The sequence below is a fragment of the Mastigoproctus giganteus genome, chromosome 4 (genome assembly GCF_048544385.1).
Source record: "Mastigoproctus giganteus isolate SK-2022 chromosome 4, ASM4854438v1, whole genome shotgun sequence".
In the NCBI taxonomy this organism is placed as follows: Eukaryota; Metazoa; Arthropoda; class Arachnida; order Uropygi; family Thelyphonidae; genus Mastigoproctus; species Mastigoproctus giganteus.
The window spans coordinates 43,866,524-43,891,198 of NC_143578.1; the positions used below are offsets into that span (position 1 = coordinate 43,866,524).

General features: G+C 37.2%; 1 protein-coding gene across 6 annotated transcripts in view; it reads right to left on the bottom strand.

The window, feature by feature from the left end:
• The window catches only part of LOC150086677 (synaptogenesis protein syg-2-like), a 416,888-nt gene extending 392,604 nt beyond the window's left edge, over window positions 1-24,284 (bottom strand). For all 6 annotated transcript variants that reach the window (XM_090372685.1, XM_090372684.1, XM_090372683.1 and 3 more), the window contains exon 1: window positions 24,002-24,284. In XM_090372685.1, coding sequence (XP_090228811.1) covers window positions 24,002-24,089 — 88 coding nt within the window. In that variant the 5' untranslated portion in view covers window positions 24,090-24,284. The remainder of the gene's footprint in view (window positions 1-24,001) is intronic.
• Window positions 24,285-24,675: the final 391 nt, after the last annotated feature.

Here is a 24,675-nt window from a genome sequence, read left to right on the forward strand (position 1 = left end):
TCTTTATCCCTCTGATGGAGGAGAAATTTCTCAGATGCTACACCGATGAACGGAAACGTAAATTGGCGATATTATCGATTTTTAGAAACAAGAGCAAATGCTTCAATAAATTGTTATCGGGACTCTTTATCGATACATTGAATGGTGGCGACGCTTTCTTTTGCTGAAATATGGAACGAAGGTGTCAGGTTTTAGCATTTTCCTTATTGGATTTCTATATTTCAGACGATTTCTGGAGCGTGCTGCAGTAAAAGTAAGATAAAATAAAAGACGGCAGGAGAATTCGGAGCTATGCATATGAAGTATTATTTAGTTACAGATATGTATGTTATTGCCCTAGTCATTTTTTTTATATTTTCTGTTAGTAAAAATTTCAACGAAAATGCATTTGACAGTTGCCAAGCTGCCTCTATGTTGCTTATTGTTGCCAGCTTGTATTGTTAGCGCGCGATGATAACACTCGTTCATTGTTAGACAGAAGAGTGCATCGCAACAATGGAAACTGTGCTGCGTCACAACAATGGAAATGAAAAAAATGTTTACAGCAATCGCAGACGTAAAAATCATCGCAATAATGAGAGTTATGTAATCCATTACAACAATGGTAATTATTTAATTGTCGATTTCGCACGCCAGTGAAAGCAGAAGATGAAACACATCTTGCGTGCTAGCAGGGTTACAGAAGACAGCAATGTATTCACTCAACCGCTGAATTATTTTGCGATATCTTCCGAGGACTGTATCATAAATTTTTATTACGACTTCTTGCTCTTTCATTCTCTGGTCCTCTCCTTTTCATGTTAGCTTCACCATTCGAAAAAGATGAATTTCCGTTAGTACTTATGTGTATGAGACTGCCATTATCGTTCTCAAGAAAATGGACTGATAAGCGGTATTAGAAAACTATCTTCCTTCCCTCTACCGGGTGAGGAAAGTTTAAAAAAAAATTCAAAGCATTGTCGTTAGTAAACAGAAGGAAGGGATGCATTGCAAGAATACTGATAGAAGCGATAGAAAATAGTGCAGCTAACATCTCTCAGATATAACCAAGCACGCTCCAAGTCCAAGTAATGGTTATTCCTTTTCACTGATGCTACTCCTGTTGCTATGGTTACACTCACTGGGGGATGTACATTTATGACTATCGCGAGACTGTAAGACAACTGCTTCTTTGCATGAAATATACCTTTTCAAAGAGCTGGCAAAAATCTCTTTCCCATAATAGAATAAATGGTTCTCTACATGGACACTTCGCTTCCTGCTGGTAATCTCTTTAGGAAAAAACTAAACGCATCAGAGTAAGTTCCTTAGCTAATCAAATCTCCAGGGACACCAATGGGTACTGATAATCCGATAAGTGGGATTGGGAGACATCAAGAGTTGTCGTATTAGCAAATCAAAACGTCAGTAGGGTTAAAATATCCATGTTCAACAAGTGTAGTAGATGAAACATGAATTACTTTTGACGAAATTTAAGTTAGTTTTTGCCCTTTTCTTTAAAATTTTTATCATACTTCTTTGAATGTAAAGCTTCTTTCCATTTTCCTTGCATGGGCATAAGAAATAGTCCGTGTCATTCAAATACACGGAGTTGTAGATATCTGATCAATTTTGCTAATCAATAGATGCAATGACGTCTAATTGCTCATTGTTCAGTTCCTGAATTCCAGAGTTATTAACTACGGTGCCCATACAAATGTTAAACACTCTAATCGATTTACATTGCCGTGGTCCAAAGAAATAAATTAAAATCTTGTTGTTGTAGTAGGGTTTTAGGATCATCTGCGACTAAGGCCATATTTCTCCATGTATATTGTCTGTAAATTGCCTGTGTTCTGTGATCGATTATCTGTTTTCTGGACGAAAAAACCTAGTTCCGGGAGAAAAAACCATGCTACCCTCGCCTGAGACCTACTAACTTAGCCACGTTGCGAAAAAGGCTCATAAAAATAATTCCCCTCATCTACGGGACTCAAAATCAGGTCTTTTCCGCGCGGTGTTGGGAGGACGCCGATTTTACGAACTGTTACCCACGAGAGCATTAAAATCTTGACCATATTTTTATTTGAATCTTCTTCAATACTTCAGCACAGCTACATAAGTCAGAAAAGTTTCCAACTAATCATATCGACAAATGCATACAGTCATTACGTTAATTATTCGTCATTTGATCTCGATGGCCAAATTATGCGCGTGTACTACGTATATACCCCCACGTTGATCGCTTGGCTATATCACTGCTTCAGCGAATCCAATAGACCCTGCCAGTTAAAATTAGCCCTTCATAAAATGAAGCACCAAGTAACTCGGCGCCTCCGTAGCCAGGTGGGCAGGAGCAGCAGTGCGTAGCACACGCTTCTTGATCAGACCGGAGTTCGAGCCCGTGACTACCAAATACGGAGGATGCGGAAAGGTCAGGAAATGACCACCGCATATCCCGGAGCAATATGGCCTTAGTTGCTAATGCTCCTAAAAACCAAAATAACATAACATAACCAAGTAACTCAACTTACGAAACACCTCCAGACCTCAGGAAGCGTGGAGAAACCATAGAAAATGTGCCAAAATTATCTTCACTAAAAGAAAACACTGAGCGATAGCCCAATATTTTTTAAATCCTCCTGCGTCACTTCAGCAGCACATTGACCTCGGACTGATCTGCGATTCCAACGTTTCGGATCAGTTTTGAAGAAACTAGGGCCTAAAGTGTATGTAGCCCTCTGGTGCCTTGCACAAGAAGTCAAAGGCTCAAACAACGTTAAATATATCCAGAGGTGTGTTTATCCAAGGGTTTTATATGATATGGTCCTGGAGCTAGAATTTTGTAACCTACAATGGATTAATAGGCAGACTACGATTGAATGTTTGCAGAATTTAATAGTAGGAAACTCGGTAGTACACTTCTAAATGGAAAAGTGACGTTGAAACGATAAAAAAGAATTCTAAATCCATTGCTAAAAACAAACCAAAGGATATACGTTCCTTTGCCCAATGCCGCCTCACTGAAAATTGCAATAAACTATAAAAAAAAATAAAAAAATAAGAAGCAGCAGTTAAATCAGTAAGCATTTCCACCGAGAATAAACGAGGCATGATGCACCTTTATTTAGTGGCCGTTATAGAGTAGCGATACAAATGCCATTGTGACGTCACCTTCTCGATAACAAAGGGAAAGTATACAGTGTCTGTTGGCCCGTGCTAAACGGGAAACATCCAAAGTGACAGTGAATATGAAAGATGCAGTATACAATATTTCGTTCCAGACAAAGAGAGATCGCGAAATGCATTAGCGGCTTTTATGCCACATATTGGAAGCTTCTGTTGCCATGGTTACGTGCACGAAAATGTCCATTTAGGAATCAGGCAGTTGCTCTAAGATCTTTAGCGGCACTGAGATTGGGATGGCCGAGTTATACTTGATTTGTCGTAATAATTAGTTCAGTCTCGGTGAAGAATTTCTAATTTTCGTTGCAGTTTAATAATAACAAAGTGTTTGCAAAATGGGCAATGAAACTGGTCTTGTTCTGAGAAAATCTTAAACGGTACTAAAGTAGCCGTTTTTTGGTGTTTCTATTTAGTATTAGTATTATCATTAGTAGTGGCAAATGATGCAAGAAAGCAAGCTCATAAAGCATCAGCAAAAAAAAAAACCTCCTTCTTTCATCACCTGTCCATCCTCTCCAATAATTTGTCTACTTCTTCCTTAGCCCTCGTGGTAACACAGTTGGTAGAATCACCGTGGCGCCTCCGTAGCCAGGTGGGCAGGAGCAGCAGTGCGTAGCACACACTTCTTGATTAGACCGGGGTTCGAGCCCGTGACCACCAAATACGGAGGATGCGGAAAGGTCAGAGAATGACCACCACATATCCCCGGAGCAATATGGCCTTAGTTGCTAATGCTCCTAAAAACCAAACAACAAACAAACAGAATCGCCGTCCTCCCCACACCGGGTGGAAAAGACCTGAGTTCGAATCCCGTGGATGAGAGGAGGAATTTTTATGGGTCTTTTTTTCAAAACGTGGCTGACTTAGCCCGCCTCAGGCGAGAGTAGCATGGTTTTTTCCTCCCGGAAACGCGGGTTTTTCATCCAGAAACAGAAAATCGATCTCAGAATCCACAATTTAAAGCAACATGCACAGAGAAATATGGCCTTAGTCGTTGATGCTCCTTAAATCCAATAACAACAATAAAAACAACTTCTTCCTTGAAATTCTTGAACTTCCCACAATACAAAGAAGTTTGTTCCAATAATGAACCACTCAAGGTGAAATTCCTCACATCTATTCAAGCCATAATACCTCAACAGATCACCTCGCAGATGCCTAGTCTCCAGACGCTGCAGTTTTAAGAACTGAAGCCTTTCTTGGTAAGATCACCCTTCTGTTACCCTCGCCAATTTCGTTGCTCTTCTTTGCGCCCGTTCCAGCAGATATACAAATATATCCTTCCTAAAATAAGACCATTAATAACCACTCTCTGTCTTCTCCCATTGAACTGTCTCTTTATTCGTACCAATAACTTGCCATTAATGCCACACTGCTCCAATTTATAAAGCTGTCTTTAATGTGCAACAGTATGAAAAGCTTTCTTAATATCCAGTATAATATCAAAATTAATTTTTTTCATCCAGATCCCTTGATACTGCAGCATGATATCCAATCAGATTGGTTACAGAAGATCTCCCATAACAAATCCACATTGTGACTGCAGTATAATTGCATTCCTGTCTAGATGATCCTGTAATGCATTCTTAACCAGTGACTCAATTATTTTCCCTGGAACGAAAATCAAGCTAACAGGTCTGTAATTATTCATGCCACCTTTTGGTCTCCCTTTATGAACTGGGGATACATTCGTACATATCCAGTCCATAGGGACCTCCCCCTGAATCCAAAGACGTTCTCATAATTATGGCTAAGGAATTGTTTACCTCCTTTGCTGCCTCCCTTAATATAATTGGATGATCCCACCACCCTAGGCGCCTTTTTATGTTTAGCTTCAACAATTTTTTTCCACTTTCCTCTCAGTTATCATAAAATCATTTATCTCCCTATTAGAGTTTGATAAACTTTTGCCATCCTGTTTTCTAAATAATCCCTCACGTGTGAATGTAGATGCAAAATACCTATTCAGTTTGTCAGCTACCTGAACAGGTTCAGCAACAGTTAAAAATCGGCATCAAGTGAAGCAATGTGATTCAATTCATTCCTTCTACTGTTAATATAAGTAAAGAAGTGTTTGATGCCTTTTTTCATTCTTTTCCAGAGAGGTCTCGTAATCTGCCTTAGCTTGCCTAATGTCCTCTGTGACTTGATTACAGACTAGCTTATATCTAACATAGGCTTCTATATTTCCTAGTAATTTATATGCATCCCATGCATTTTTCTTCTCTTCTACAAGTGTCATCAGTTCATCTGACATCCATTTAGGTGTAAGCTTTCAAACAGTATATCTTAGTTGGTATTTCGACTTTGCTTTTAGTGACTTCATCAGTTGGTCCCATTGCATAGAATTTAAAACTATCTGATAACACTGTAGTCACCCATACGAAAGCAAAAGCCATTCCCTTTACCCTTGACAGCAGTTATGTGTTTAAGTATATCGCACATCAGCACTCTGTGATCATTGCCACCCAGAGGATCTCTTACTTGCGGATTCTTAATGCATGAAGAATCGCTGCTGATAACCAGATCAAGAGTATTGCTTCCTCTTGTTGCCTCTATGGCATTCTGCTATAGAAAGAGTCGTCCAGTAAATCCACAAAACCTTGCTAGTTGTGTGAGTGACCAATCCACAAGTTCCAATCAATATCGGGAAAGTTAAAATCCCCCATTATAAGAAATTCTGATTTACCGGCAGACTCTATGTCTCTGTACAGTTATTTATTATACTCATCACTGTCATTAGGCCTATAGCATAGTCTTACTTGAATTTTAGCTTTCAAAGTGCTTATGTCACACCAATCTGACTTAACATTGCACTGTTCACCCATGTCGACCGGATGCTTCTCAACTACGTGCATAACCACGTGCTGTTCTGTCTGTCCTTTCTGTACACATTGTACTCTCCATATTCAAAATTTCGAATTTGTCATGTGATACAGCCAAATTCAGAATTTGACTGTATCACATGATATCCCTACAATGCATTTTATGACTTAATCAGTACATCAAATTTGTTTACTATGCTCCTAGCATTAGTGTACATGCAAATATACATGTACCTGTTCTTACTCTTAGTTACCTTAATACAGTCGTGTATTTACTTGTTCTGTGATGACCCACAGCAGGGCTTGAAATCCTCGACACTATACTTTCTAGGTATATCCAAATGTCAACTGTCGTATGTTCCAATAGAAGCTGTGCAAGAATCAAAACCTCTGCCTGCGGATCTAGTTAACCTATTAGTCTGTGTATGTTCCCCAGCTAGCAGTTTTCCAACCCACCTAACACACTGTCTCGATAGCATCAGAAATATCCATGCACATCTTCTCCGGCCCTTGTGGGTAGTCCAGTTGGTTGAATCGTTGTCCTTTCCACACCGGGCGGAAAAAGATCTGAGTTCAGGTATCGTCGATGATGTGAAGAATTTTGATAGGCCTTTTTCATAATGTGTCTGGGTTCATTGGTATCAGGGGCAAGGGTAACATGGTTTTTTCTCCCTGAAACTCGATTTTTTCGTACAGCAAACAGATAATTAACCACAGAACCTACGCCTTAGTCGCTGATGTTCCTAGAATGCTACTACAACATCTTCTATTTAAGTATATCCCATCCCTATAAAAACAGTCTTTTGCCTGATGCACAAATGTAAACTCTAGCGTTGAGTTGGGCAGCTGAGAGCTTGATAGGCCCCATTTTAATTCCTTCTACGGCAGCCATCATATCCTTAAGCTCTCATAAACGCCCATCAGAACGCTAAGTTCGTGCTGAATTTTCTCATACTCTTCGTACCGAACACAGAAAGAATTTGGCTGTATCATGTCCTGTTCTAGACCTCCGCAAACATCGCAGAAGCAGCACATTTTATAAGCCCACGATTCGTAGGAGAACCGCCCCTTCAGTTCTCGCCCGAGTCACAGCACTCCCGCTACATTACGTTGTATGTATTACGCTATACCAATACGTTCATAGAGTTTTAAATTAGCTATAGGATTATTATAAATAGAACTTCTTAGCCAAAAACAAAAAATATATGCCAGCCTCCGTGATTATAACTTACGAGTTACTTATTTAACACAATCAAAACCAAACTCTATACTACTAGTTATGATACGATATTTGCACTAAATCATCGATGCAAAGGCTCTACAAATATTAAGTCCTAACTTACAAATTCTCTAGCTAAATATAAAAATATAAGGAACGTAACTATAACTATTAAACTATTTGTTGAACACAATTTAATATGCTAAATTAAGTAAAAAAAAAAAAAGCAGAATTTTCTAAAAAAAACTTATCCTCCTTTTCCATATGCTCAAAATTCTTCCTTATTGCGGTTGTAATTTAGTGCTATATTTACACTTAAATCCTCATTTTCTTACAGTAGTATACAACCCCTGGCTTGTAGCCGTGAAGGGAGTTGTATACAGCAATGTGCTTTCTGTATATAATAAAGAGTTCTTCTTCTTCTTATATTATGTATAGATCTACAAAGTTCGTAGATTATATATATTAATGTGTAATTGTCATCCAGATTCGAATCCGATATCCACCTATCAACTGATACGAATCTAACCTCAGTAGCATAGTGAGATTCACTGGAACCTTGTATAGAAATCTGTCCCACTGATTCTAATCGCACACAACACCTAATCCATCAACTCCTAATTTGCTGCCCTAATTTAATATGAGAGATATTAGTCTGCGTTAGATTCGAATCATTTTAATTATAGAATATGTAACGTAAGCCTACATGCTAATTTACCTGCTAAGCCTACGTGCCAATGTTATAGCAAATTGGTTTGTAACCTAGAACACTAGTCTGAGATTACCTATGATAATGAAATGAATCTGAAAAAGTGAATTTTTTAAAATTATTTTGATATAGGAAATTTCGTAGAATTCTGTTTTCTACACCGAGGATTTTACCTCAGTTAATAGGAACCTCGGATAATCATGAAATCAGTTTACTGACCAAGTCATTGCAGATGGTATTATGATAACACCATGACCTCTTAAAATGATGACTTAATGTCGCTGAACTCTCCATTTATAGTTTGGATAAAAGGATACAGACTCAGTATCAAAAGCCACTTACTCTGCTTATTATGTTTCTCTGTTGATACAATAGAATAAAACTGAACAATTGGAATAAACTTAAACTTCTAACAATGGAACATGATGCTTTGGTTCCTGAAAATGTGTTGGTTGAAATCACATTGTTGTATCAACGTACATCGTTGAAATCACATTGTTGTATCAACGTACATCGTTGAAATCACATTGTTGTATCAACGTACATCGTTGAAATCACATTGTTGTCTCAATGTACGTTGCTGAAATCACATTGTTGAAATCACGTTGTATCACTGTTGTCTCAATGTACGTTGTTGAAATCACATTGTTGAAATCACGTTGTTCTATCATTGTTGTCTCAATGTACGTTGTTTAGATCACATTGTTGTCTCAATGTACGTTGTTTAGATCACATTGTTGTATCGTTGTTGAGATCACATTGTTGCATCGTTGTCTCAATGTACCTTGTTGGATCACATTGTTGAAATCACATTGTTGTAAACAAATATATATATATATTGACCTGTTTTGATTCATTTTTGATTGGATAAAGTTTTTTGATTTTGTTCAATTCAGATTTATTCAATTGCTGAGGACTATGCGTGGAGAGAGTGAAGGGTGACGGGACAAAAGATTAGGGAAACATACTCAAACATAGGAAGGGGCCCTAATTAATTTTATCTTCTATTTTTCTCTTACGAAAACCACAACTTCTGGCATGTGTTGTTTGCTGTATACCTTCCTCCGTCAAATGTAAACACAGTTGTGTATATGTACATATTTAAAATAAACTCCCACTGCATAATTCATGTACATTTATCCAGAACACGAGTTTGTTTCCGAATGTCTGTTTGCATGCTGCAAGTTACGTGGTACATAAGAAGAGCAAGAGAAGTAAACTCGTCTTCATTTACGGGGTGATTTGTATAAACATGAACTCTATAAGATGGGAGCCAAAGATAGTTTTCCAAATGTGACTCAGGAAAATGCAAATTGTGGGCATTCGTTTAGTTTATGTCTACTTAAATGTGCAATGTTTTCATTTCCGGGAGAGGCAACCACTAGGCGGTGCTGTAACCACAACGTTTCAGTAAACATGGGCGGGAGTCTGTTGATGTGAATATATTTGGATAACTTCATCCGGTAGCCCTTGGAAAAAAAAATCGCTTTCCTACATGGAAATTTTAGACCGTTTGCGATGGGAAGAAAGTAAATACAAAAAGTATGTTTACAAAAGTTGGTTGTATAACTGACGAAGTTAAAGTATCGCTGGAAGGTCTGTCATTCACATTTTCAAAAAGATATTAATCTCTCGAGGCTGTACTTAAAAGGGCTACACGTATTACAGCCGGATTTACGGTCTCTCTGTATACGGAAGGTCCGCGTTTAATACATCTTCTACACTGGTGACTGCCGTCTCAGAGGTGACGTCTTTCGTCTCTATAAAATGTCACACGATACTGTCTATTCAGACATGTTATCTTTATCAGGAAAACGCCTTCCCTGCTTAGAGGACACGTACAATCTATAGATTTCCCTAAATGTAAACCTAACCTTGGTATACGAGCATTTATATACCGAGCAGAAAAGTATTGGAATTCTTTGCCTCAGACGTTATATCTACTTACGTTGCCCAATATATACAGGGTGTCTCAAAAATACACGGCATAACTTCTAGGAATGAGTTCCTCATATGTAGACAATAAAAATATTTTATATCAACATAGTTCCGGAAATGCTTGGTTCCCGAGTTATTAACCGGAATGTTAATAACTCGGGATTTTTCCTTCATCACAAAGTATTGACAGAATCTGGTGGTTTTCCACTCCGACTTCATTACAAGGTACTGACAGAATCTGGTGGTTTTCCATTCCGACCATGTACTCAAATCAGGAGCAAGCGGATAAGCACTTTATGTACGGTTTGGCGGACGGCAATGCTCTGGAGGCTCGTCGTTTGTACAACGAAAGGTTCCCAGAACGAAGATGTCCAGACAGGAAAACGTTTGAAGGTATCCATCGCCGCCTTTGTGAACATGGGACCTTTACACTTCGTGCTGCCGACAGAGGACGCCCAAGATCTACGACTCCTGAAGTAGAGGGGTGGACCAACTGCCTGGCCTTCACGCTCATCTGATTTAAACCCACTAGATTTCTTCTTGTGGGGTCATTTAAAGTCATTGGTGTATTCGACTCCGGTAGCTGATGTGGAAACTCTCCACAATCGAATTGTGGCAGGTTGTGAGACAATACGAAACATTCCAGGAATTTGGCACCGTCTTCGCGAGTCCATGAGATGTCGATGTGAGGCCTGTATTCGGGCAGAAGGTGGACATTTTAAACAATTACTATAAGGTGATGCGAACAGTTAAGTGTCATAGACAGACCTTCAAAACTTGGAAACCAAGCAAGTTAATGTTTGATGGAACTATGTTGATATAAAATATTTTTATTGTCCACATATGAGGAACTCATTCCTGAGGTTATCCCATGTCATTTTGAGACACCCTGTATAATATTACTGTAGTATTAACCGTATGGTGCAAGGAAGTCCAAAACTTTCACCGCGCCATCCAAAAAAAAAAATAAATAAATAAATAATAATAAAATAAAACACAACAAACAACCTATTTGATTCCCTTCTCACATAGGTACCTATTCAAGGTTTGGTTAAGTATCTAGTAGTGTAATTCTCACTATATTTAAGGCATTGTGTTTGACATGTGACCATATCATACTGTACACCATAATTTAAAAAGCATATAGACACTTGGGGTTTGTGATAAATCAACCATACTCACCATCCACATCAAGGATAGATATAAAAGCAACTGGGTTCACTCTAAACGTGAGCAGATCAACGAAATTCCCTCGTAGGTAGCACAGTAGATCAACGAAATAGAGTAGACAGGTGGAGCTGTTGAGCGTAGGAACTTCCAACGGGAAATGATCAGCTGTTCATCTCATCGTAGCAAAACAGCAATACCTTAGATGAACGCTGGCTGACTTAATTACCAGGTAGAAACGTCATGGTGCTATTCTACAAGAAACGTTCGAGTAAACTGCATAAATTGTAGGAAAAAGGCTACAGGAGTCTTGGATGAGTGGTACGTAGATCTCTTACTCCTCTTCCTCATCGAATACTCTCAATTACGAGTTCAGGAAGACCACAGAACTGATAGTAGTACATGAACGATATTTAGAGAATTGCGTAGCGTCGGAATTTACGGATGAACTGCAGCATAGAAACCAAAATATCACAGCACGCATTGCAGCGTCGACTTCCTGGTGCACAACTCATCGTAATTGATTCCAGGAACGTTGATGAGTTATATTATGGAGGGAAGAATTACGGGATCGACTTTGCGATTAATGGCTGTATTTGGCTGTCGTGTATGCCTGAAGAAGTTTGATGGGGTGCTGTCTGGGATTGTTTCTCGTAGTTTGGACTTGGACCATTGAATCTCCTTCCTTAAGCAGTGAATGTTATGCGGTACATTGATATTCTGGACGATTTTTTCGCTCTTCCTTCACTGTGGCAGCAGTATGGAGAAGGCCTTTTTCTATTTCACGACGACAATCCACCATATCATACTGCATGGCCAGTAGTAACTTAGTTGGAAGACCTGGGTGTACAAAATCTTCATTGGGCTTGCCCAGAGCTCTGAACTGACCCTTGTGTTGAAGAAAGAATGGGCAAAAATGCCGCTTTCCTGTTATCAAAAATTGGTTTTGGAGTCTACCAACGAGGATAAGTGTATAATTTAGGCTTAGGGTGGGCAGATACATTTTTAAATAAGCATCAATAAAAAGTTATTTGAAACGCACAGGAATGCAGGTGTACGATTTGTTTTGGTAATATAGTATATATCTTTTCCAGTGTGTCAATACACCTGGAGTAAGAGTTCTAATATTTTAGCTGGGCAGTATATAGCACCGTGCTTAAACTCATTTTGGCCATAACTTTCCTCTACGGCTTTCCACGTTTTTGACAGGATGAACCTGACAAAATTGCTGCCCCGAGATTGAACCATTCTCATATATATGTTGAGTGACTGTTCACATACTTTTGGTACTGCAGTGTATGTTTGCGACCTACATCTTATTTCATAATTCTGGCAGTCAAAATACTCCCTCGATATTGTCTGAAAAATTAAATGCAGAATATTGATATTATCCTGCGCGATTGGGGCTCGAGGCAGTGGTAACTGAGTTTATTGACGTTTTATGATTTATGAAGCTTGATAATAATGTTTTAAGGCATGATATCAAACAAACGACTTCAGCAGCTCGTTACTAGTCGTTAGACTATTTTAAAAATTAATTTCAACTCGCTTTTTCGCTTTCTGTCACTAGATTTTTTAAGATAAACTATTCCTTCAATAATATTTCCCCGGGTCTATACACTGCCGAACCTACTTCCTGTACTCCATCAAAGCAAACGATAACTTTATACCCACTTCTTCCTCTGGTCAAAAATACTTCTGTTGTTACTCGCTCTATCGGCCTACATTTTCTTCATTTTACTGGATAGCACACATTGCTTTAGGCTTTAAAGCGTTCTCTCATGTCGTGTAGGCTTATCAACCCGATTTTCTTTCCTTTTTATAGTATTTCGCTTGTTTATCGTTGTTACTACGTTTCCTTTCGGAGAACTGTATTTAAAGAGGTACAAAGAAATACAAGTCCAAATGACTAAAATTAGATAGACTACCAAAACGCCCTCTACATAATTAGTAAGTCAATATTTTACTTATCATATAATCGTATAGTGTCGCAATATTTTTTTTATGACATAGAATCGTGTGTATTGGAGTGAACCCTGTTTTCTGCCCTTTTCTAGATTATTGAGGAAAAGATATTTTCCCATTGGAAAATATATTTTCTACAATAATCCAACAAACCTTCGATCAGATCAGCCTCGAGAGATCTCTGGTTTTTTTTTTTTTTTTCAATTTTTATTGACCTTCTCTGGTTTTTCTTGGTTATTGCGAAAGCAAATAAAAAAGAAAAGAACAAATCTGTCTTCTCTGAAAACTTTGTGAAACTAAAAAATTAACTAGCAAACAATATTTTCCTTTTCACCAAAAGCTAGATTTATAATTTTAGATCTTCAAGTTATGTTGGTGTAATATTTAAGCGAAATAATAGAAGCAATAAGCGGATTATTTATATAAAAACTACAGTTAATTAATACCGATCCCTAATTAATTAACTTCTTAATTAACACTAATCTTGACGTGTCCGGTCTTCTGGTGTATTTTAATTAATCGCTAAATTAGTTGATCAAGTAAACTGTAGTACAGGGTAGTTATGAAGTCCTTTTCTACTTTTAAAAATCAATTATTACTCAAAACTCTAGATCAATCGCAAAAATAGTTCTTCTATTGCAACAAGTATTTTTTTAAACAGTTGACCACCAGGAGAGCCCACAAAATGATAACTTTAGAAAAATAAAAAAGATAAATGTAATTTTTTTTTGCCAATCTTTATTGTTCATCAAATCTCCACATCTCCACCATTATTTCTGATAAGCAATCAAGATGAGGCCTTTAGAATTTCCGATGCAATATTCACCATCTGACGAATTGCGTCCTCTTCAAATCTGAAAATACGGTATTTAGGATATCCTCATAATCAAAAGTCTGCTCGGTTAGTTACGACAATCTTCAGGCCAGAGATGTGGAAAATGTTGACTGATAATTCGCTTTCTGTAAAGGTTTCTTGTAAGAGTTGCTTGACATTATTGTCAATATGAGGGCATAAAAGCACCATCTTGCATACAAATTATGCTTCCATTCTTGTGATAATCTTAGTCTGCAGTATGCTAAGATATTGTGGTGTGCTGTTAATTGTGCATATCTCAAATGCCTTCGATTATTAATGGTTTCAAAGAAAATGGGAGCAATAATTGCTTATGCCGTAAATCGACACCATATTGTAACTTTCAATGGGCGGAGTGATTCTATTCTTCAACGTGCACACGAGGGTTTTCTCTTGCTCTAATTCGAAAATGCGTGCCTATCACAGGTCGCAAGATGCGTGCCTGTCACAGGTCCATCAAGATGAAAGTGAGATTCATCCATCCATAGGATGTTAAATAACCGTTCTGGATCCTGCGCAATCTTGTCAATCGTCCGATTGACCAAATCACGACGACTTGGATAGTCTTGTGGTTTCGGCAGATACAGATGTTTCATTTTATAGGGAAACAGGTTGAGGCCTCGTCTTAAGGCTTTACATACCATGCTCCAGGAAATACCAGTTGCACGAACACTGGATAATCTCAACAAATTTGAACGGACTTGTTTTGTTTTTTTGCACCTCGTCTATTCTTTGAATCACTTCTTGTGATGCTGCTGGCTAATTTGCTTATTGGGTTAAAAAAAATTGTATACCCCGGTGGTAAAATTTGGAACTAATTTTTATTGTTTAAAAATAACCCCACGTATACTAATTATAATACAAAAAAAAAAAACATTTTTCGATATGATCTATAGTTTTCGGGTTATTCGTTTTTAAAAGTGGGAAAGGACTTGACTAGCTTGTATAATCGTTTTCTAAGGCAACATTGCAATAAGTTCGGAAAGTTTTATCTGAATTTTAGAAAATGTGTGCTGATCAAATCTGGTCGAAGTCGGATGAAACTCTGATCAATTCCTAAACTTTTTTTTATGTTTTAATACCAACTCTCCATAAAAATAAAATTTTGGTTTACCGCTAATGGTACACCTACCGTAAGCTGGAAATTGCAGTTGAAGATAAAAGATTAAAGTTTTTGCGTAAAGTTTCCATTTTGTTTATATATTTTTTTTATTAATATGGGCCACTTCTTTATAGAAGGTGGGAGGAAGGAGCCCTATGAATAATGTATACAAAATTGTGGGCATTGAAATGCAAGGCTTTAGAAGTTTTGACAAAGCTACCGAAGGTTGATTGCCAATATAGCATCCTTTCTCTGTGACTTTCCAAGAATTCTACGGTTTACAGATTATCCTTCCTCCCAACAACATATCCGCCCTTAAGGGCAGGTCTACCTAATGGACATCGTCATTCGAATTCACAAGAAAAAAAGTAAGAAATGAGCCATCAAAGTTTGCAAGGTAAAAACAACTTACAATAGTTGTTAAAGAAATGCACGCTATCCCTGTGCCTTTCTAAAATGTAAACTCGGCCCAGGAAAAATCAAATATTCTCCGCATACCTGATTTTGTGTACACTCACCTCTCCAATCCCCTTGCTGATGTGGCTGAATCCAATAAACGAAAGAATATAAGAGGGGGAGACGCACACACACATACCAAACAGTCCTCACCTCTCACACACTTAAATCGGCTCTCTCTGTGCCAGGCAAATGGCCAAGTGTTTTATGCTTTGAGCCAAATAACTTTATGCTTGCGGAAGGCACAGATGATCTATAAAACTGTTGGAAACTCTAAAAATTGATCCACTGGGATCCATTTTGAATATCTTTTCTTTGCATTCAATTTACTCTCTGATCTACACTTTTAGAGAGTGTCAAATGTCTGTAGGGGATATTGTCTTAATATCTGTCTGTCTGCTTGATGATTGTCTGCAGTAGAAAACAAACTGAATTATTAAAGGACATAGCTATGGCATGCGTATCATGTATGATGTGCTCTAGGATTCATTTCAGTTCGAAGCAATGTTAATAATTTTATGACATTTCTTTGAAATGTTGAAGTTTCGAAAATTCCTAATGAATGGAATACACGTTAGGATTTGAAACGGTTTATCCGCTACTACCTTATCCTGGAACTAACAGAGACAGAACTCTTAATAATAATCAAATCCATTTGGTTGTCTCTCTCTCTCTCTCTTTCTCTCTGTCTGTCTCGTGAAACATCTATCACTTATCCTGATCACGAAATGGGTAATAATCGCTCATAAAAATACGTTCCCCCCCAAGTGGAGGGAAAGAGGGTGCAGGCGCACAAAGGAAACAGGAAATGATGATGCCGGATGTATTTTATTGACCAGGAACTCACTAGACATGTAAGGGAAATTTGTGAATTTCTAAACACCTCACTAATTTGTGCTTTTGTTCCAACATAAACATAGGTCTGAATATATATATATAGATGTGGCTTATTCTCGCGAATAATGCAGCGGACGGCGCCACTTCTCTCTCTCTCTCTCTCTACGGAAAAGGCCTGGGTTCGAACTTCTGTGGTCCTTCTTCACACTGTGGCTGAGTTAGTCAGTGTTAGAGCTGTTGCATAATTTATTCTGCCAGAAGCCCTGATTCTTCAGTCCTCAAACCAGGCAGACGTGTCATAGAATTACACAATCTACAAATCTACCAGATCAAATCGTTTACTGTATTCTCTATACTGTGTAGCGATTAAAGTTTTTCTTAGTTTATCGCAAGTATTATTGTTAATTTTCATTTAAATGATTCATATTTATACGTTTCTTAAAAAAATTAGTAAAGTTTTTGCACATTTTCGGACGATCAGCATTGTTATTAACTGAAGAAATCAAATTGCAGTTTTATCTGTTCACCAGGATTAGAATTCGATTTTTTTTTATTAAAATTAGCTATTTTTTCCATCACCTTGTATACATCAGTTAGCTAGGAGCGTGAATGCATTTTAGCCTACAAGACTTTTAATTAAATAAATAATCATTTATTATACATTAAAGAGAATGTAGGGACTAAGTACATTACACCAGTCACGGGCCTTCCCAGTAAACTGGCACGCCCACAATGTATGAAACGCGGAGATGGGGGGGGGGGCGCCTCCGTAGCCATGTGGGCAGCAGCAGCAGTGTGTAGCACACGCTTCTTGATTAGACCTGGGTTCGAGCCTGTGGGCCACCAAATACGGAGGATGCGGAAAGGTCAGGGAATGACCACCGCATATACCCGGAGCAATATGGCCTTAGTTGCTAATTCTCCAAATAACAAGAAGAAGAAGAAGAAGCGGAGATGGGGGAAAGCCCTGGTGCCGCTTGACATCAATTCACTTTACACTTTACACCAGTCACGGCGAGATGCCAGGATTCACAATACAATCAATTTATAAGTACAAAACCTCTCGGATTCTAAGGTATAATCATTCTCATGATGGGTCTGTTGAAAACAAACATACAGAAACCAACTTGTTGCACTTGTGAAAATTTATGAATAATTCGAATGAGAATAAACGGTGTAACTAGTTCAGGTATTTATCGATTGCTTTCATTTATAACTTTATCTTTAAAAATGCAATCATTCCTAATTATCCAACTACAGTTATAATTTAATCAGCACAAGAACGTTCTTTGTTATAAATAAACAATTTGTTAGAACCATGTCAAGACCATATCATTACAAAGAATTAGTCTTCTCCCTCTAAGTAATCCTAACTAAAATTGCGTGAAACTACGTCGCCTACGTTGAAAGGCATACTTCCCTGCCAGACAAAAATAAATAAATAAATCTGTTTCATTGCGAAATAAATATATTTCGCAGTCCGACTATTTTTTTACTGCCAAACATAAAATAATTAAGCCTGGTGATCTCCTTTAATTTTATTATTCAATTTATTTTATTTTATTTATTTATTTATTTTTGCCACTGACGTGGCGTAATATTTGCATTCACCATTTCTCATAGCAGTCCCAATTGTTTCTTATTTTCATTTTTGTACAAGATTATTAATTTGTATAAGATTCCTCTTTTGTAATAAATTCTTTTTAGCATTAAATATGATTATTCGATCTTAAAAAATACAGAGTAAATTCAAAAACACTCTAAATAACTAGCTAATGAGCTTAACGCATATTCGGTTCCCATTTATAATCTTTTTCACTAATTATCTCGAATATTTTTTAATATTTTACATGTCTATAGACCGTAAGCTTTATTGTTTGCCTGAGTCGGTTGCATAGTGTACTATAGCTAATAGTTAATCAGAACCTGGTTGTTTTTTCAGTATAACAGAGTATTATGCAGAGTACTTTATAAAATAAATATTCTGTTTATTCTCCGGGACAACCACACGTTCAGAGGAGTTCACAAGATAGACAGAATACAAGAAACAGCACCGTATTTAGCAGTCACGGGCTTGAATCCTGGTCACTCAACCCACGTGCACCCTCGCGCCTGACCACTCGGCTACGGCGGCCTTCAAATAAATTTTCTGTTTATACTCCGGGACGACCACATGGTCAGAGGAGTTCACAATATACAGAGAGTACGAGAAATAGCACCGTATTTAGCAGTCACGGGCTTTACCAAGTAGTCACTTTAAACTATCTCCCGTACCACTTATTTCTCTCTCTCAAAAACAATCCACACAGTTATTATTAATTATCACAGTGACCTGTTCCCAGTTGCTTCAGACACCTCACCATCAGTAAACTATAACTGCCAATAGAGATACGAAAGATGACTAATTTGTGTGTTGCTCAATAATCGATAAGACCTCTATCGAACAGACATTCGCTGCTAACATCTCTAGAACCGCTACTACTTTCTTGAAAGTATCTTCGAAGGAACAGGCCGAAATTTTTCTTTTATACATCCCAGGGAAAGATTTAAGATCCGTCTTCGAATTGGCTGTGACTTTATCTTTCGAGAAATCAAAGATTTCGATGTGTAGGCCTTTGGAAGAAAATTACCGAAGTAGAGGCAACGTAAACAAAAAGGGAGAAACCGTGTCTCAAAGGGACAATCTATGTGAAAGCTTCAACTTCAAACCTGCATAAACAACTCCAAGAACTTCTATCATTCTCTTTCATGATTCCCTTATTTTAATCGCCTGTTTTGCTATTGTAGCGATGAGCGCTTTCATATAAATCCATTAAGTGTATTGCTTTTAGTTTTATTATGTATCGTTGTGTTATAAGAGAGGTGAATTGCTTTCTTCTGTCGTTCAGTGCCTCCTTTTAACTCAACCTTTTTTGCCCTCTCTACTGACGATCGTATTATTAATGGGAGATAAAGATCGTATTTTGCTGTTGGGAAACTCTGCATTATAATGGATACTATTTAGTCTTTTACACATTCAAAATAGCCCGATTTCGCCTAATCTACACAGATTACTTAATAATGGTTACGTAAGTCTTTTCTATCCTTGACCCGCTGGTCAATGACTCACCAAGAATAAGCAAATAAAATACAATAGAGGATATTTCTCAACCCTCGTATATAATGACTTTTTCTATCCTTGCTGTGACTCTATGCCATAGAAGTAGCAAGCCTTGATATTCCATGCGAATCATCTATCTTCGTCTCTGACGAGCTGACAGTTCTAACAAAATAAACTGCCACAGAAGTTGAAATTTCTTTAGACAAGAACAAAGGCATGGTAGAGTGCCAAGCAAAACCTGATTCTTTCCGTACCCTCCAAAAAGTCACATTATAGGCTGTATAGTATCGTTGTATTTTAATAATTTAACGATTCTTTATTAACCCTGATATCAATTATCTTCCGTTTCCTATTCTATGAATTAGTTATGAAAACACGTGATATAGAGCTCATCCACCCATCAGCTGAAGGCCTATCATTCACTGTTCATGTATACATCAGTAGTTTTCCCTTTGGTAAAATACACTCGCTCTCTCTCAGATGGAATAGCGCAAGAAGCCATCGTCAATATAAACACCTGTCAAGCATGTGAATAGACAGATGGGGGCTACTTCGCTCAAGTTGTAAGAATGTTTCTTCATGTTGTTGGCTACTCACAGATCCGTGTTATGTGAACGAGTCGGGCTTACCTCACAAGTATTGAGGCTTCTGTAACAAAACAAATAACGCGTATAGTATGTTGACAAAGAGAGAAAAAAGGAGAAAAGGTCAAGTACTATAAATATCCAAAGTCAAGATCGCACATAGCTCTCCTAGAGTATCCAAGAATTATATCAACATAGCCAGCTTAGTGCCGCACTAAGTTCGTTTCAATTGGTCATATGAGAATTTCAATAGATAATATATTCATATTACCTGGAATACTGTAAATAATAATAGGTAAACTGAATACGTGTTTAGGTAAGTGCATATACAGATACATGATAGTAGGTATATTTTTTATGAAATTATAGGTATGGATGGGTGAAGATATATAGGTATGTATGGAGATATGTGTGTATGAATGGATGGATGAAGATATATAAGTATGTAGGTATGTATCGATGAAGATATGTAGGTATGTATGGATGAGGATATGTAGGTATGTATGTATGAAGATATATAGGTATGAATGATTGCAAGTGTATAGGTGTGAATAATTGAAGGTATATAAGTAATTATAAGTATGTTGGTATGGACAGTTGTTGCTATATAGGTATAGGCTTTCAACGCTATAAAATGTAATTTATGCGATGAAAACAGAATCATGAAAAATAAAACTCCTGATTTTATTATTCTTGTATTTTAAACAAATCAGCAAAAAGGTTGACGTATATGCTAGCAATCGAGTCTATAACTTCTTTGTAATCGCTAGCACTGACGAAATCAATAGTGGAATAGAGAAACAGCAGGGATAATTAGACCTATTAATTATAACTCGTTGCTACGTGTCAAGCTACAAAACTGCATCTGCTAAGCCAAACATGTCTACCAATCGAGGTGACTTATCAAGCATTCACTGCATTACGCTAATTTAGTTGTCAATAATGCACATGTTGTGATAGCACGTTAATCATATGAAATGTCGTTTTAGGATCTGATTACTGAGAGGGAGAGAGAGAGAGATAGAACAATAGATTCACTGCCTTGTGTAGATACAGTTTGCGTGTTCAGTTCCTGTAGAACACAACAAAGATATCAAATCGTAGACAGGACTGCAAAAAATCACTATTTCCATAGTGAGTGGAAGATGCATTGCTACTAGAGACGCTATCTATCATATCAACTGTCCATCGCGTGTTCAAAAAAAAAGAAACAAAAAACATTTGCTTTCTTCTAAACGATTGTGGTATCTCATTGTAGATACTGTATTTTGGATTATACTAAATAAAGCGTTGGTGTTTCCAGCGCCACACGCATAAGTAATATTTAATTTAGTGTCATATTACTTTATTTTTATTTGTCTAGTGTTTTTGCGTATCCTATCACTATTTCATTTATCTTTTATGTAATTATAGGTATATAGGTATGGATGGGCGAAGTATATAGGTATGAAGATTGCAGGTGTATAGGTGTGAATGATTTCAGGTATATAGGTATGTGGATATTGAAGGTATATAGGTATAATTATTGTGGACCTACTACTACTTTGCTTAATGTTAATAACACCATAACTAACACCTGACATGGTATTTTTAATCGTAACACTGTATAAGCAAAACAATCCTTTGAATATTGCAGCGTTACAGTTCCTTACACTCGGTTCTCAATCAATGATACTTTGTACTCAATCAACCCTTTAATGATTGAATATTGATCAAAGTTTCCGAAATCAGCACCTACTAGAAATATAAATTGAATCTATTGTAGGAGAGCACAGTCTTCTGAGAGAAGTTCAACCTATTTTGATGTTAAGACACGTAAAAGATGGTAAACATATATAAACATTTATCTAATCATGTTTTAAAATCAAGATTTAAATGGATATGTAAAAATAAAAATGTATTTATTATAAGATTAGGATTTTAAATAATTTCGTATGTTTTTTATTTTTTATTAAATCATACATTTATACGCTGTTAATGGATCCTATTTTGCTAAGGTTCTTTATTTCTAAAAAATAAAACCGAAAAGCAAAAACAATGGTTTGACTTCTTTCAAATTCTACACGATATTATTGCTAGAATGAGTTAAATGTTTTGTATCATGTGAATACGACTGCCTACCATTATGTATATCTGCGTAATTTCCACATGTGTACGTACATAATAATTTTGAAAAGTTAGAAATTGTTTAGAAATTTCAACAGAATTTAAAGATGATGCAAGCACATCGAGCCACTGAAAATATACGCAAATTATCCCGAAGATGTTCTACCGAGAGCGCCTTATCACCCTGAACCATATTCCCCTGTCCTTTTACTAACCTCATTTTAGAGTTCTTATTATCTAAAACTCTTCTCATCTTGCCACCATTTATTGTTATGAACGCCTTCCAACGCATATTTTGCCTTCTACAGAGGAAAATTTCTCATTGAAGTTTTGTTCAGCAGAGCAATAACGAAAGCAGAAAAATCCAAAGCTATCTTCTCATAATGGAAAGTGACACTAAAGGGGAATTCGTGGCCCTTGGCAATCGATAAAATTTCTCCCTGGAGTATTTTACCTCCCACTGAAAAGCTGTTGTCTTCAGCAGTGTGTTGTAATAAAGAAAAAATACAAAACAAAAACGCATTCTTTATTATTGTGACATCATAATTTGTCATCCTCTCTTATTTTACGCTGGTATCGTAAACAAAAATTACAGAAACACTTCATAAACATCTTGGTTTATATCTTATACAGTTAAGAATATAAATAACTTCAAATAGTTACAGTCTAACCCGCCCCTTAGTCTCGATATTTATATTTCTCTTTAAAATATAAATTTTTCTAGCATTAGAAACAGTTCCATTGAAAGCAATTCATACATTTTTCTGTTATTCATAAAAAGTTAACCTCTCAATGTATTCTAACCTTTCCTAGATACAACCTGAATTATCGCTATCTGTTTCGTTTTGTATGTGGGAGAGAACTTACTCCCCGCTGACGCGTATAAACTCCCTAACAGGCGTTATTGATTAACTGCTATAAACAAAGAGTACAATACTACAGGATATGCAGGAGTATTTCAACGCAGTAGTTAAAAATTGGTATGCTTCATCGAGAGCAGGAAGTCTTTCCATAATCGAAATCGAAAGCAGATAAAATACGATTATAATATAAAACATTACATTACATTTTTATTAAAAGTTTTTTCTTTAAAAAAATAGTTATTGATTGATAAATATCCTTTAAATGGTTGTACGATATTATAATAATAAAAAGTATTTTGTATATTCAATTCTTTCCTCAAATTCTAAAGCAGGGGATAAGGGAGTTGCTTTTCTCGATCTTCCTGCTTTTGGCCTTATATAGCACTCTTCCATTGAAACCTTTCCTAAAATGCTAATTGACCTAGCAGTAGATAATATTCTTTATGATGTTGCTAATATTTCTATCAACACACAAAAGTCCAGAAATCAGTAATTGCTCTTAGTGATACTAGGAGAATAGTGCACTCCCGAACTGTCCTTAGGCCTTTTTTCTTTTTCAATGTCCATTTTTTGCGAGACATTCCAATAATCTAATATTCAAAACTGTCAAAATGATCCGATAAAGTCTCCATCCGAACAATTTCTACATCCGTTTAATAGTCTAACCCTCTCATTGTGATCGACTTAAATAATTTATGTCAGTACACAAACGAAAACAGATGAAAGTAGTTATCAAAAAGCCGTTTATCACTTGCTTCATCCGACAGAGATGGACGGAATCCCAGACACTATATTTAGCTGCACGGATAGAGCTGGCTCCGTCAAAAATGCTTCAACGCTAGCTTGTGTGATCTCACCAAACGAAACACCTGTTAATAGGGAGTGGAGTTCACGGTATAGCCTTGCATGTTGTAGTGATGCTGCCACAGAGACTTAGCTGGCGAGGAAAGGACATAGCACCGATGTAGCAAAGGAGAGAGTTGACGATGCACTTCGGTGCGGTAGCTACAAAAACTTTTTTTTTTCCCTCACCGGATTATTTACTCATCGTGCGGGAGGGTTAGCGATACATAAGAGGTTAGAAAAGGGTAAAATAAGCAGAGCAGACTCACCTAATAAGCGACTAGTTGCAGATAAGACGCACACATGGACCACAGTACCAATGAAAAACAACAATAGCGTGGTACGAACATCAACCATATTCAAACACACAAGGAAGGCTAGTACCAGTAGGAATTTATGGACTTTCTAATGTAGCCAGGAAGAAGAATCCATCTACGGCCACGCCACTCATGACAAACGCTTTTAGCAAATTAGCACAGTTAACAATATTGACCTCTGGCAGACGAGACGAAACGTCGGTAGCTCTTCACATCGCACCAGTAATGCAAAGAAGTAGCCAATGGCTGCCAACTGAACAGTGTGCACGTGAGCGATTCTAGTAACAACAGCGTTCACCGTGAGAGCGTGCTAGCGTAGCTAAGACAGCCTCACTGCATTACTAGCGCAGAGAGCTCAGAAAACGGTTTGCCTCCACTGCAGTATCTCGGTGTTGTGAGTTTTCTTTTAGATCAGCCCCCCCCCCTCAAAAATGTACCGTCTTTTTGGACCCCCACCTTTGTTCGCTTCAACTCTCTTCAGACAATGAGTAAACGGTGTTTGCAATTTTCTTGATCATTCGCATTCAATAAATAACTCCGGAGAGGTAGAAAAATGAAAATTAAAAATAGAAGGGCAGTTAGAAATAAGATAAATGTAGACGATTAATTAAATAGCTCGGATTACT